Source organism: Puntigrus tetrazona, unplaced genomic scaffold (assembly GCF_018831695.1).
Source record: "Puntigrus tetrazona isolate hp1 unplaced genomic scaffold, ASM1883169v1 S000000019, whole genome shotgun sequence".
NCBI lineage: Eukaryota > Metazoa > Chordata > Actinopteri > Cypriniformes > Cyprinidae > Puntigrus > Puntigrus tetrazona.
Genome location: NW_025047699.1, coordinates 29,618 through 45,602, shown reverse-complemented (window position 1 = coordinate 45,602; position 15,985 = coordinate 29,618). Strand labels below are relative to the sequence as shown.

The 15,985-nt window shown below is 33.9% G+C and overlaps 1 protein-coding gene across 4 annotated transcripts in view; it reads left to right on the top strand.

The window, feature by feature from the left end:
• Positions 1–15,985, top strand: part of mtmr4 (myotubularin related protein 4) — a 55,201-nt gene that overhangs the window by 14,571 nt on the left and 24,645 nt on the right. For 2 of the 4 annotated variants that reach the window (XM_043229673.1, XM_043229674.1), the window contains exon 3: positions 13,031–13,120. In XM_043229673.1, coding sequence (XP_043085608.1) covers positions 13,031–13,120 — 90 coding nt within the window. Of the gene's footprint in view, positions 1–1,229; positions 1,660–13,030; positions 13,121–15,985 lie in introns of those variants that run through there. The other 2 variants (XM_043229671.1, XM_043229672.1) reach the window with 2 other exon arrangements.

Genomic DNA, 15,985 nt, shown 5'->3' with positions numbered 1-15,985 from the left:
CTTTAGTGCAGACAGCGATGCATGCTGGGAAACTGCAGAGCCAGTGTCTCTCAGCAGGTTACAATGGAGCGGGGAGAGAGGCAGAGAGGGAGGGAGGAGATGCTGAAGAATGCTGTGTCACTGGAGCCGCTGCGGATCCCCCTCTCTCTCTCTCTCTCTCTCGCTCTGTGTGAGTCAGTGTCTCTCGCCCGTCGTGACTGAAGCGGTGATGCATCCCCCCACCCCCCCCACCGCAGCCATGCAGCATTGCAGCGCTTCAGACACCACTCACAGCGAAGGAAACATTAACCTGACGAGCATGTCATTTAATGTCATGCATCTAATGCATCTTTTAAATCTGGTGCGTTGAGGAAATAATCGAACACTTGTTAGTTTTGAGCCCTAACTTGAATCATAAAGAGATATAGACATCATTAACGTAAATAGCTGCAGCTCAAGGTCATGGATTCAATTCAGATTAAAATGTTTCTGTCAAATGCATAAATATAAATGTAGAATGTAACAATTAATATGGTGTGATGAAGAATTTTACGAATTAAATAAAATGTAAAATAGCAGCTTATAAAATATTCATTTATAATGAGTACATAAATATGACTACGAACAATTATGTGGCAAATTAATAATAAAAAATATGTAAAATGCAAGTAATTTTGTTTTATAATTTTTTAGAATATTTTATATCATTGATGCAAATGACCTATTTTAGTATCAGTAAGATACTATTCCATTTCTTAGTAATATTTTGCGTCATATTTTGATTTCATTGAAATTTTGATTTAAAGTTTATTTTGTAGCTTTTTGTCTTTCAATAGGCCACAGTTGTTGTTTTTTTCATTTTAGTTTTATTTGTATTTATTTTAGTACATCACAGTAGACCATATATTTTAATATATATATATATATATATATATATATATATATATATATATATATATATATATTATTATTATTATTATTATTATTATTATTATTATTATTATTATTATTATTATTATTATTATTATTATTATTTTTTTTTTTTTTTTTTTATTAGTTTAAAAAAACTAATGTAAAATTTTATTATGGCTTTTATTGTAGGTTCATAGTTCTGTGCAGCTAGTGGTCCTGATGCAGTAGTTGTCTCATTAGTTTCTGAGCGGGTCTGGTCTGGGTGTTTCCGTTCTGCTGGACGCAGTGATATATGCAGCGCTGGAGTCTTGCTGAGGTTGCAGCCTGGCACAGATGAGATCTCGGTGAAGGGTGAACGCAGGAATAACGAGAGGGAGGAGAGAGAGAGAGAGAGAGAGAGCGTGCACGTGAGGAGATGCAGTGCACGAGGGTGGAGCTTAGCATCAGGCAATACCTCGTCTAATGCTCTCTCTCTCTCTCATCTCTGATCTCTGAGCGCTGACGCCGGTGAACCTGTCTGTCTCTCCTCTGCTGTTCCGCTTTCTCCAGCCGCTCTGTCTTTGTTCTGGAATATTCGGAGCGACAGGAAGCGCAGGGATTGTGCATCGGATCGGTGTGTGTGTGTGTGTGTGAGGAGGTGAAACACACGCTGGTCTCGGCCGAGGGAAGGATGGTTTTGCCGGCGGTTCTCATCCGAGTGCGTGTCTCCCCGGCAACCGCGCCATGAGCCGGACCAACCGCGCCTCCTGCTCAATGCTCAACTGCTTCGTAAGTGTGTGTGTGTGTGTGTGTGTGTGTGTGTGTGTGTGTGAGAGAGAGAGAGAGAGAGAACGCTGCAGCTGTGGGTTAAGTAATTGACGGCACGTGACTGTCCAGATGTGTGTGTGTGTGTGTGTGTGTGTGTGTGTGTGAGAGAAAGCGAGAGTGATGGTGTTTGTCATGAAGACAGGAGCGAAGTTCAGAAGAGTGTTAGAGTAGGAATATTTTGAGGTCTTTAGGTTTTATTTTTTTTCATGCGTTCTCTTTGTTCTGACAGTTTAAGTTATTTATATATTCTATTAATGTTATAATATTTTAGTTAATAATTTATTACTGTTACGTAGCATAATGTACAAATAATACATGTAAACAGTATTATTTTAGAATATATTATAACAGTAAACCGCTTATTGCTATAGTGAAATCATATTTTAGTAAATGAAATATAAACAAAAAATACTGTATTATTGATACTGTCGTTGTTATTGTTAAATTATAAATTAAAATCATGCTAAATAATTACAATAACAAGAGTAATGTTAAAATGCATAATAAAAACAATAAGAATGCTAAAATAGAAATAAAAATTGTAATAAAAATCAGTTGTGTATTGTAATGCTGTAATAATATGATTAGATATTATTTATTATTACTGATAATAGTAAGTTTTTCCTGTTATATTATTGTTATGTCTGTTGAGAGCACATGGCTGTAGTGGAGTGCTCTGCTGATTAAGTGCTTGACAGAGTGTTAGCCGTTTATACTCAAAAGGTCTTGACGGTGACCTTGTTATTGTCTGATTGGTCCATCAGGAATATATTTTCGTAATGCACTGTGGGCTTTCCATGTCATGCATTAGCATGCAACCTTTTACATTTTTGGACGGTAGCGATCGACTGATATTAATATCAATCCTTTTTTTTATAACCGATATGCATGCTGATGTTCACCGATAACTGACGCGCAGAACCGATATTTATTTACCGTTATGCTTGTCTAACCTTTTCAAATGGAAAAACGGTAAATGTAGTGCTTCATTTTAAACTAAAGTTTAAAGGTTTAAACCGTGAGCAGTTTAATGGGCCAAAGAGTGAAGAATTATTCACTGGAGAACGTTCATTACCTGAATAATGTTCTCTGGAATATAACGAACTGAAATGAAATCATGGTGAAATGCTTAAATATTGGCTAAATTATTGGTAAATCAATAATGTTTTTTTTTTTTTCTTCCTTAAGAGCAATTAGTTGAGAAACCGATAAAAAGGTATTTCTAGGTAAAACTGTATTTCTAGGTCAGGTTTATTTATATTTTATGTCCCAAACTGTCCAGGACTGTTGTTTGGCCCAAAACAATTCAACTTTCTGAAATATGTAAAAAATAAACATGGCTTCCACGTGGCTATTTAGTAAATAAAGCATCCCTTTTGTCACATTTCCAGGATAAAAACAACATTGATTCTGAAGTTTATATTTCATAAACTATTATAAAATATCTATAAAAATAGTTTACGTTTATTTCAGCATTTTCTAATGCATTATTGAACTCACAGTTCTAATACGTGCTGCATTGAATTTCCAGTAAAAATAACAACTAGAAAAATATTGTACTGTTTTGAAATAACTATACAAATAACATGTATGATGAATTTTTTTAGCATGTAAAGCATTTTGTCTGATTTCCAGCAATATGCATGCACATATATATATGTATATATATATATATATGTCATAACATAAATATAAATTTTTTTTATTACAATAGAATGTTTTATTTGTCCCATTTCCAGCAACAATAACTATCATAAAGTGATATTTTAGAAACCATTACAAAATAGCTATAACAGTAACAATTTTGAATGCCCAAAGCATTTCGTTTGTCAAAATCCCAGCAAAAATAACTCCTAAAATATGTTATGAGAAAGCTACACCATGCTCTGATGTCTATCGTGTCTCTACACCTGCGTTAGACTGAAGAGTGTTTGTATTTGTGTTCTCCGTGAGAGCCTCTTATTGAATGAAGAATGATTTTTCCGTGCAGTGACGTGATGAAGCAGTAATATGAGCTCTGTGATGTGTGTGTGTGTGTGTGTGTGTGTGTGTGACGAGGACGAGTCGTGATGAAGGCACCTGAAAGCGTTTCCTCAGCGGCGTTCGATGACGCTCACAGCTTATCTCTCATTCATAACTCTCAACTAGAGCACAGTTGTAAACAACAATGTAAACTCCTCAGTTGTACACACTATCTAGTGAGTTAGATTTACACACAGGGGAGTGTTTAGTGGGAGACTTATGGAGCGTGAATGCTAGGTTTATACTGTATTTTTCTTTTTTAATACAGTGCTTTTTTGGTTAGGATTAAAGGACTAAAATAACTAATGAAATATAATACAAAAAAATTTGCAAAAAATGCAAAACATTTAGCTACTGTTAGTGAAAGTAGTGAAAGCTGTAGTGAAAGCAGAAAATAAAATGAAATATTTCTCCAAGAATATTGCAGTTTGTCTGTGTGTGTGTGTGTGTGTGTATGTATAGAATGTATACATTACACACGTTAATTATATCTAGATAGAATTAACGCAGAGATGGCACAATTTACACAATGTAGCGTTTCATATTTATTAGTTTATTGTATATTATTTATGTTCAGTGATCAAATATTTCTAGCATACAAACCTTGATATATTGTTATCGTTATATACAATTACTCATATCGTGATATTTTATATATATATATATATATATATATATATATATATATATATATATATACATAAAAAAAAAAATATATAATTATACATATATTATATAAAACATATATAATAATAATAATAAAAATAAAATATATATATATATATATATATATATAAAATAAATATATTTATATTACTATAGTAAAATGACACCAAGTAAAGCAATAAGCAATAAAAAAAATAAAGCTATTGACTTTTTTTCCTATATTTATTTAGTGTTGTTGGCACTATAGTAAAAGAAGTTTTGTGAACAATTACCATTCTCATGTTATATAGTGGATTAGCCTGCTGCAGACTGATAATGGAGTGGTGTCCTCTGACGGGCTCGGGATGAAGGTGTCTGTGGCTGCGTGGGATGCTGGGATCTCGTGCGGGTGGTGTTTGATTTCGTGATGAGCTGATCTTCATCGGGATGCAGGAGCGCTCCACATACGGCCGTGTTTCAGGCGTGTTCTCTCTGGAGCCGCCGATGATCTTTTCAAATATTCCTGCTCCTGAAATATTCAGCAGCAGCGAGAGAGCGAGCGACTCCCATCCCACTCAAGCATTTGTTCTTCATCTCTGTTCTCCTCTCTCAGCTTTCATGGATTGTTTCTCAACTGTGTTAATGCATTAAAATTACTCCATTCAGAAGTATTACAAACTACTACGTATGTTTGAATAGATCGGTTTTATTATAGGCGTTGTTTAAATGTACAATAACACTAAATTGTGTGTGTGTGTGTGTATATATATATATATATATATATATATATATATATATATATATATATATATATATATATATATATATATATATATATATATATATATATATATATATATATATACACGAGGAGAAGAGATGAATGCGTGTCTGGAAGAGTGTGGATGTGTTTTAATCTGAATCTCTGTAATAATCTCTGGTTGCCGCTTTCTGCCAGATTACAGTAGATGATGATTGATTTAATGAATTAAACCAATAGCTGTCCGTCCCGAAAGCTCTTTGAATGATTTAATTCATGTTCCTGTTCCTTCGTGGCCGACCTGTAGCATAAAAAGAGATCTAGAGCTGGAGAGTATATGATGGCATATGACCGAAAATAACCAAGTGACATGAAGTCACAGTCGTGTTTTAGGATTATTTATATACTATTGCAGTGCTTTATATTTTAAAATAGTTTTGTTTTTTTGAAATTATATTTAAATTAATTAAAAATAAAATTTCACCTTAGACTTCATTTTATATATTTCAAGTTAGTTTTGTTTTATTATTTAATGTTTTGTTTTTTGTTCCAGCCCTTTTTCTGCTTATTTGCTTTAGTTTTTATTAAGCAATTTTTTTTTGGCTTGTCATTTGTACGTGCTTTTGCAGCTTTATTTAATATACCTCGCTAGTTTAATGTTTTGTTTTTTAATCTAACATATTAATACATTTGTGTTTAATCTTTTATATTTATTGTTAATTACTTATTTAATTAAATTTATTTTAATTAATTATTATTTTTTCTAATAGTATCTTATTTTTCATTATTTGTTTTAATATTTTATTTTAAATGTTTTTTTATTATTTTTGCGTATTTTTTATATATATTTTTTTACATTTAATTTATTTTAATAATAATTTTGCATGCTTTTATAATTTCTGCAGTTTTTTTTCTATGCAGTTAAAATGCTAGTTTAGTCATTTTAATACTTCTTATTAGTCAAATATGGTTGGTGGTTTGCTGGCGGCGTGGAGCGTATTGTTAAAGCGTTAGCGAGTGCAGACCCGGTGCTTGTTCTTGTGTTACTCTGTTTCAAGCTTGTGCTGTTCTCTCACCGGCGACGAACAAACGAGATAAAGCTGGGGATAGAGGGGAGGGACTCGAGCGTGACGAGGCAAAAACCGCAGCGTCCTCAATCACCGTGTTCCCAGAGACTCTGAGCCTGCCGCGGGACATATTTTGTGCCGCTGTCTCGAAGTGACAAGATAATTGGTCTGAGGGTCAGCTGACCTCTGCTGGATTCATAAAGCATCCTTTGACGCAAGAACATTGTGTTTCCTGTAAACTCCCGAAAGGTGACGCCTTGCAGCAGCAGAGATGCTCTTCTGACGTAGTCTTCAGTGATTACGGTTTACGATGCATTTCTAGCAACACAGAGGTTTTTGCTTTCCGTTAGAATGCAATGCATTTTTTTTTTTTTTTTTTTTTTTTTTGCTGACTGCTGTCAATATATACTTCTAAATAAAATAAGAATATAATATGACGTCAAATTAAAATATGTACAATATATGTCTTCTGAGAAGTGGTCATTGTGTCTAAAATGTACTTTATGCATATAGATAATTTCGTTTTAATTTAATTTAGTTTGTTTTAAATTAATTAAAAATTTTAATTACATATTGAATATTGCTAATATATATTAATAAAACTAAATAAATTCCCTTTTTTGTTGCAGTGTATTTTGTATTATTTTTATTAGCGTTTAAAGACTAATTATTATTTTTAAGATTTAAAAATGTATATTTTAAAAATCAAAGAAAAATATGGTTTTATTTAAATGTAATTTTAAACGTTTCATTATGATGTTATTCAGCAGCTTTACTTGCTATTTTTATTTCAGTTTAGTAAACCTGTGCTTACTTATTTTGGAGTAATTGTTATAAAAGGATTTTAAATGTAATATTTATATTTTTCCAGACTCTTTTCAGTTTCCAGAAATAATTAGAATGGTTTAGTTTTCGTTAACAAAAACGCTGGTTTGATGCGTTGGCTGAACGTTTGTTTTGCGTTGTTAGAACGTTTCCAGCCTCATTTTTTTGTACTTTCTACTTTTGTCGTCACTTTCCGTATGTTTGGGTTCTTCTAGCGTCTTGGCCTCGTTCCTGTCCTATTTCTGTCCCGTAACTTGCTTAAGGAGTCTGTGGAGTGTCTGCGTGCCGTTTGAAGATCTCTGTGTCACTCTGAGCTTTTTATAGCGCGTCTGCAGCCGATCCTCGTTAGGAGAGTAAAATCTCCCCTCGTTAACGTCTCCGTCTTTAACCAGCTAAAATGCACACGCAGCAGAAGCCCTCCATCGGCTGATTGAAAGAGCACAGATGTATGTTGAGGATGGAGAACGTGATGAATTGCTCGCGGGATGCTTGGAGTGATTGATTGATTGAAAACTCAAGCCCATCAGAAAGATTGATCTTAAATCTCTCTCCCCTCGTTTCTACTCTGTAATTTATTGCTCTTGTCTGGTGTCTCAATGACTGAGCGTCACCAGTATGGCTTGTGTTTATTCACTGCAGATTGAGGAAAACACTGAATATTTCATTTACACTTGTCAGATTTCAAAAGCTGCTCTGAAATTAAATAAACGCATGCATCGAATGCCTTCCCAAACTTGTAATGAGATTCAACAAAACAAAAGCTTTAAGTGACGTGGTTTACCGTTTTTATAATGTATATATATATATATATATATATATATATATATATATATATATATATATATATATATATATATATATATATATATATATATATATATATATATATATATATATATATATATATATATATATATATATATATATATATATATATATATATTATTATATATATATATATATATATATATATATATATATATATATATATATATATATAAATATTATATATATATATATATATATATATATATATATATATATATATATATATATATATATATATTAGATTATATATATATATATATATATATATATATGGATCACTTCAAGGTCATACGTTAATATGCAATTTCTTTTTTTATTATTGTTTTACAAACGCTAAAGTGTGGTGTATATTGACTTGAATTGGTTTACCTGCCGTTCTGAGAGTTCTTCCTTGACTGGCCGCTCATTGTTTAACTCATGCCCGATCCAAAGGCCTGTTTATTAATGATTTATCAGCCGAGGGTTTATGGTGTCAAAACTAATTAGCATTTGATGCTCTGGCAAGCTGCACTTTGATTCCATGCAAACAGAAAGCAATGATTTACGGTGTTTTTCTGATATATAAATTGAGTCATTATTTATTTCCTCAGGTGATGACTCAATAGATCTTCCTCTGTTTTTCAGCCGTACAGCAGGTTTCGTTGCATGCAGGACGGTTCAGCGGAGGCACATTTTCTGTCTGCTCTCAGTTTTTGCAGGAACACACAGATGGAAGCTGCATAACAAACCAACGCCGGCAGCCCTGCGTCCGTTTCTGTCTTTTACTCTTCTGTCGCTCTTTTCACTCGTGTCCAAACATGACCTGCCTGTAAATGATCGATAGGTTGGACAGGAACATCGTGACGGCTACCAAAGCCTGCTGCTATAGCAACAGGCCGCGCTCTGCCCCGTGGAATTGTGGGAGAGAACCCATAGGAATTCTGGGAGTGTGTTTAATACGGCTGTGTGAAGAGATTATAACAGATTTTTCATCACACCGAAGAGAGGGACAATACGTTTTATTAATTTATTAATCGGTGTCATATGAAAAGTATATAATTATATATATATATATATATATATATATATATATATATATATATATATATATATATATATATATATATATATATATATATATATATATATTTTTTATTAATATATATATTATTAATATATAACAAGCACACATTTTGACTTTACTTTTACTTTGTAAAAAAAAAAAAAAAAAAAAATACTAATAATGCATAATTTGTTAAATATGCATAACCATCACTGTTTTTGTAGTAATGTCAACAGTTTAGCGGTTTATTATTGTTAGGAAGACTTTTTATTTTATTTAATTAAATTTTTTTGGTTGTTATTTAATTATTATTCAAATATTTATTTCTTTTACGCTTTAAAAATTTTTTTCATTAAATGATTAATTTCTCCGTAGAATCACAATGACGGCATGAGACTTTCAGAAAGTTTCCAAGCAATATGAAACAAAATAAAATCTTGCAGTAAAGTAGTTAAAATGCTAGAGTTTGCAATAGAAATAATAAAATGCGGCTCTGTTGCAGGAGTAGAAACAGACTGTGTATATCATGGGCACTGGAAGCTAAATAAATGTGGCTTTGACTATTTTTGACACGAGTGGACCGAGTTTACATCCGCCTTTTGTAGAAATCTATATTTTCACATCTCATATCATATCTGAAAGACGTTTGTCGTCACATGTCGGTCGGCACTACAGTTTTCAACTTTGAGACAGAAAACGGTTATCTTAAATTGTAGTGGGGTTTTTTTTGGTTTTAGCCTAAAGCAGTTTTTTACGGGTGTCCAAAAACCTCATAAAACTAGTTTATTTCAACCATGACGATGTTGCATATCAATTATGTCAAACGTTCCCTGTCGATTTGATCGGAAATCCAAGGATGGATCCAAATATTCAAGATGTGGGTGACCAAACGGTTAATGATTGCTTGCTAAAACCGTTTGTGTGACGTTTACAGGCCTGATTGAACCGCTCTGGTCAGCCTCTCAGTTGTGTGTTCTGCAAACATCTGGAGAGTGAGTGTGTGAGAGTGAGTGTGTGAGAGTGAGTGTGTGAGAGTGAGTGTGTGAGAGTGAGTGTGTGAGAGTGAGTGTGTGAGAGTGAGTGTGTGAGTGAGTGTGTGAGTGAGTGTGTGTGAGTGAGTGTGTGAGAGTGAGTGTGTGAGAGTGTGTGTGAGTGTGTGAGTGAGGTGTGTGAGTGAGTGTGTGAGTGAGTGTGAGAGTGAGTGTGTGAGTGAGTGTGTGAGAGTGAGTGTGTGAGAGTGAGTGTGTGAGAGTGTGTGTGTGAGAGTGTGTGTGTGAGAGTGTGTGAGAGTGAGTGTGTGTGTGAGAGTGAGTGTGTGAGTGTGAGTGTGTGTGTGAGTGTGTGAGAGTGTGAGTGTGAGTGTGTGTGTGTGTGTGTGTGAGAGTGTGTGTGAGTGTGTGTGTGTGTGTGTGTGTGTATGATGGCACATCTGGCTCGTCTGCTATTGTGTCAGACAGGTTAGAGACACACACACACACACACACACACACTCTGTCCTTCTGTCTGGAGTGTGACCGCGGGACGGTGTGTGTCTGGGTCATTGGCTCTGTCTCTTCTCTGCTGGTTGCAGTAATCATTTAGAAACGAGTAAAGTCTTTGAGTGATGGTGCTTCACTACTGTAGTGTTAAAAACATTTATTTGGGGTACATTTGACAAGTAAATGTTTATGCTTTTAAGTGTAATTCAGATTACAGACAAACGTTCAATACGTTTAAGGCACTATTTCACTCGTTCTATTTCTTTCCAGTTCAAGCTAAGGTAGTGACCTTGTTCTATATATACTAGTTGATGTTTCAGCTGGTGTTTCTGCTGCCGTTTCCACAGAGCCGCCTGTTGTTGCCTGCTCTGACCTTTGACCTTTTGAGCCGACCTCGAGGGTCGCTGTGGGTTTGGACACGTTTCAGTCTTGATTGACGTGACGGGGTCTGCGCCAGCGACATACGAGACGTGCTGCAGAAGCAGGCGCGCTAAAACTAATACAATAGAAAAAAAGGCAACTTGAAATAAAATATGAAAAAAAAAAAAATGGTTTAATATGAAATACTAAAATATCTAGGACTAGATTAATAAAACATTAAACCTATATGCACATATTTTTTTAAAATATTTCATAAAATAAAATTTTATTGTCTTTTTTGCTACAATGCATTTTAACAAAAATAGGAGAGAATATATAAAAAAATAAAATTTAGGATATTAAACTATGATAGTATATTAAAGCGTGGTGCATATAAATGCTAAAACAAATTAAACATTTTAATTGAATAAAATGTGAAACTGTTATGTGAAAAAACATTTAAAAAAAAAATCTTTTAACTAATAAACATGACAACAACATGCAAAATGATTTAAACTTAACAATAAAATCTAATTTAAAATACAATTATTTACTATAATAGTATTGTATTTTTGTATATAAATACTAAAATAATATATTTTAATATATTCATGTAATAGCATATTTTTGTATATAAATACTGTTATGTTGCTGCTCACGGTCACTTTAGACTAATGTCCTGAATTCAGAAGTTTTCATATTCTTGTATGAATGCATTGACTTTTTTTCCTTCACAACACCTCGTCCGGCTTTAACGACAAACTCCTTTTGATTGCTGTAGACTTTAACAGGCCCTGTGTGGCAATTTCTGCCCCAACTGCAGCATGAAGAAATGGAAAGAGATGATGAAAGCTGTGTGTGTGTGTGTGTGTGTGTGTGTGTGTGTGTGTGTGTGTGTGTGTGTGTGTGTGTGTGTGTGTGTGTGTGTGTGTGTGTGTGTGAGAGAGAGAGAGAGTTTTTCGCTGTTGTTCACGGTTTAATCCTGAAGTTGAACCTTCTGCTTTTCTCCATCATCGAAGCGAAGGTCTTCAGATGTTCTTGGCTGAACCTCTCCCAGTGTCTTCTGAAAGCGGAGTTTGCATCCGTGGCCGTGGTTGGTTTTTTCACTGGCGTCTGATGCCAGGCTCGGGTCTTTCACCTCGGCTCAAGGTCCCTTCAGATCAATGTTTAATCCACTACGTGACGACTCTGAACACGTAGCCCTGAGATCAGACGTTTCTGCCGCGCCGGAAACTCTGTCCTACCGTAATATCTGAAAAAATGCATTTCCGTTTAGTTTAGTTTGTCCTGAAGAGACTCGTAACTCTCAGCAGACGCGGATACGGACCCAATCTCTCACTAATTGTTCATTTGTTCGTCAGTCATGAGTCTGTGGCTGGAGCAGACATTTTGGATGTTTTTGGAGCTTGTTTGTGGCGCAGAATTTTTTTTTTTGGGGGTTTATTTTGATTTATTTTGATTTTAGATGCGTGACTTTCAAATTTTTGATCTCAAGATGTTGCTTATTCATCGTCTACTTTTAAAGAAAATTTACTTCATAATTTTGTATGCAATTGTTAAATGTTACAAAAATAATGTAGTCAATAATACATTCAAAATATATATTAAAATAGATGAATATGAAATAAATAAAAACAAATCAGTTTATTAAATTATTAAAGTTTTTTTTAGCTTTGTATTCAAATTTCATTACATTGTGCTATTAAACATAATTTATATATAGAGCTTTATAGAGCTTTTTTTATGTCACTTTTTACATATAGTAGTGTAAATGACTATGAATATTTAAAATTTGTATTAGGCACATTTATTCCTTAAATATACAATTGTATGTTACACATTACTAACAGCGAATGACTGTGATCATAAAAGCAGAAGGTCATGCTGAATATTCCCATGTTAATAATGTTGTGTCAGTCCTGTTTACACACTACCTCTGAAACTTGTCTCGTCTGTAAAAAAAAAAAAAAAAAGTTTAGATTTTCTGCATTTTTGCATTCATAACCAGCATTTAGATAGATAAGGATGACAAATACGGAAAGAAATGTCTGACTCCGTGTGCAATGACCTGATTACTTTTATTTTTTTTTATTAAAAAGTAAAGCTGTTTTAGAGTTTGGCCGTAGCGAATTAGTTTACAGTTGCCAAGCAACAGAACATTCCAATGACAGGCGCTTTAGAATTCTGGTCAAATTCAAATACGGCTCGTCCAATCAGAGTTGTGTGTTTTCTGAGATTGATATAGTGTGTGTGTGTGTGTGTGTGTGTGTGTGTGTGTGTGTGTGTGTGTGTGTGTGTTTTTCAGGGTGAGGAGGGGCCGCCCAGCCTGGAGTACATTCAGGCCCGGGACCTGTTTCCCCAGAAAGAGCTGTTAAAAGAAGACGACGCTCTGCAGGTCAGTTCATTCCTAATGTCCGTGTCGCTCTGTCAAGAAAGTGGGTTAACACACACACACACACACACACACACACACACACTCGTCTGTCCTCTGCGGTGTAATGTGTGTGCTGTACCGCGGTGAGAAGGAAATCAGAAGCAGGGTCTGAGGAGACGGTGGGTAACGGATGTGGAGGTGAAAGGAGTGATATTCATCTAAAGGACGAAGCGGCGATCCAGCAGAGACCAGACACGGGAACAAAGACTTGACTTTGACTTTGCACAAAATTAGATGTGCATGTGTTTCTTGTACTTCGTTAGTGGTCTTGATGTGAAGGATTTATCAAGGCATGTTATAGTAAGAGTTTAGTTTGTCGGTGTGAAACTAGATCCCATCCCATAGACCCAGCACCCTAGCAACAGCATGCTCAAATTTTTTACATTTAATTTTGTTATTTTATTGTAATAGTTATTTACTTTTATTTACTTTGATTACAATTTATCATTTTAATATTGTATCGTGATAGTAATGTGTTTTTGCATTGTTATTATTTTTACTAGTGAAAGAAAATATATTAAAAAAATTATTAACCTAAGGCAAAACAAATACAAAAATATTAAAAACAATATTTCATATATTTTCATGATTTTTATTTTATTTTTGGGTAATTAAAATTTTACTTTATATATATATATATATATATATATATATATATATATATATATATATATATATATATATATATTATATATATACATATATATTATATATATATATGTAATAAATATATTTATTTATTTTTATTATTATTATAGTTTTTTGTTTTTTGTTTTATTTTTTTATATAGAGGCTGTCAAAACAGTGACTTGCTGGAAATATTTGTGTAAATAGATTCTCAAACTATTTTTTAAATCAACATCTTGGGACGTATTGAAGCAGCTCCCAGATTGTCTGACACACTTTCGTCGTTCCTGCTGCAGGGAATGGATTGTGGCGTCCTGGTTAATATCCCCAGATACACAAGTCATTTCTGATTCATCGTATGTGCAGTGCAGCAGTTACCCGCTCTTAAAGTCTCCCCGGTGGTTTACACGTGAACCACAGACAACCGCAATTTTTGAACATGTCATGAATATGCAGGATGTGTATTACGTGCCATTCGTTTTACACTTTGGTAAAGAGTTTCTGCGTCGTATTTGCGTCACTCGCTCAGCAGCCGATGCCCTGCAGTGAATGGGTGCCGTCAGAATGAGAAAGTCCAAAAAGCTGATAAAAACATGGCAATGATCCACAGCTGCTAGAAAACTTTAAATACCGCCCGTTCACTGCAAAGCAAAGCTATGCAGTGCTCCACGTCTCCGAATCTGATAAAGAAACAAACATCTAAGGTGGCCTGAGGCAAGTTTTCAGCACATTTTTTTTTGGGGGGGAGGAGAGGTTCCTTTAAAGGAGGTTCCTTTTTCTTAATCTAATGCATGCAGTCGGATGCAAACGCATAATTATTGAATTGCTGGCACATTTTACCTTGTGTCATAACGTGTTCGTGCCCGTTTAGTCACATCGCATCCTTCTACTCGTGCACGGACTGAATAACACGAAATCCAGTCTTTGTTAATACATGCTCTGGGATTTGAGTCACGTAGTCCTTGTTGATTGTGTTTTGTGTGTTTTACGTGCCTGTGTGTCTGCGTTGAGTTGAGGTTCTCCCGGCGCTCACCTGATCCTTTGAAGCCTCGCTGCTTTCATGCCACGTCGACTGTCGCTCGTTTGCCACGCAGCTCCATTAATATGCATGCGCTTTTCCATAGATCAGCATTACAGCCGCGCTCACACACACACACACACACACACAACATGATGTTGCGTTTCTCTACACATTCTGCTCTCTGTAGTGTGTTATTTCCGCCTTTAATGTAAGTTGCAGCAAAATATCCCTTATGACCGTTTATGCGGCGTCTGATTTTGCTACTGTACCTTTAAGACCTTGTGTCTATAAATAACTTCTGAAGGAGAAAGTTGTTTTTAGGGAGCAAGTTATACAATTTTGATGGAAGGTGATGAAAAGCAGTCTTTTAGTTAATTTGGGAATGCTGTACACTTTTTGTGCGTGATCTTGCGTGCATTTGCGTCTTCACTTTCATATTTGTCTGTTTTTGACTATTTTTCCCCCACATTTCTGATTTTGTCACTGTACGTTTTAAGACATCTGTATATAGATGATGTCTGTTGTGACTGGTTAACCTTTGCACAACACATTTATTCATTAGGCCTCTGAATATGTATTGGAATGAAAATATGGGTGAGCGTATGTCATATAAACAGGTTTTGACTTTTTTTTTTTTTTCATTTTAGTCTTACGTGTTTGCAATTTTTTTATTTTTATTTTATATATTCTTATTTCGCATCGTGTTTTTTTTTTTTTTTTTCATTTCAGTTTTATTTATTTTTTTTTCAATCATAGCCTAGGTTTCAGTAGTTTCATTGTTTTATTTTTATTACCTTTCAGTTAATTTTATTTCCAAATTAATTTTTTTGAAAATATTTTAATTAGACTTCTGTTCAGTTTCAGTATATTTGTCAGTTTTCATGTTACATGAAATTTTAGTCGCTTTAATTGCTTTTGAATTCTTTTGGTATTTCTTCTGCATAGCTTTATTTTTATTTTTGAGTATTTTTAGTTTAACCTTTTTTTCACCTTAACCCTTATGTTAACAATTTATATTTATTTCAGTTTTAGTAATTTCAGTCCTTTTAGTAGAATATTTTTTTAATTTAATATGTTTAAAAAAATTTAAATGTAATATTTTAATTTAATTTTCATTTTAATTTTTTTATTTTAATTTTCATTTTAACATTTTTGGTTTTGGTTAATAACAGAGCCCA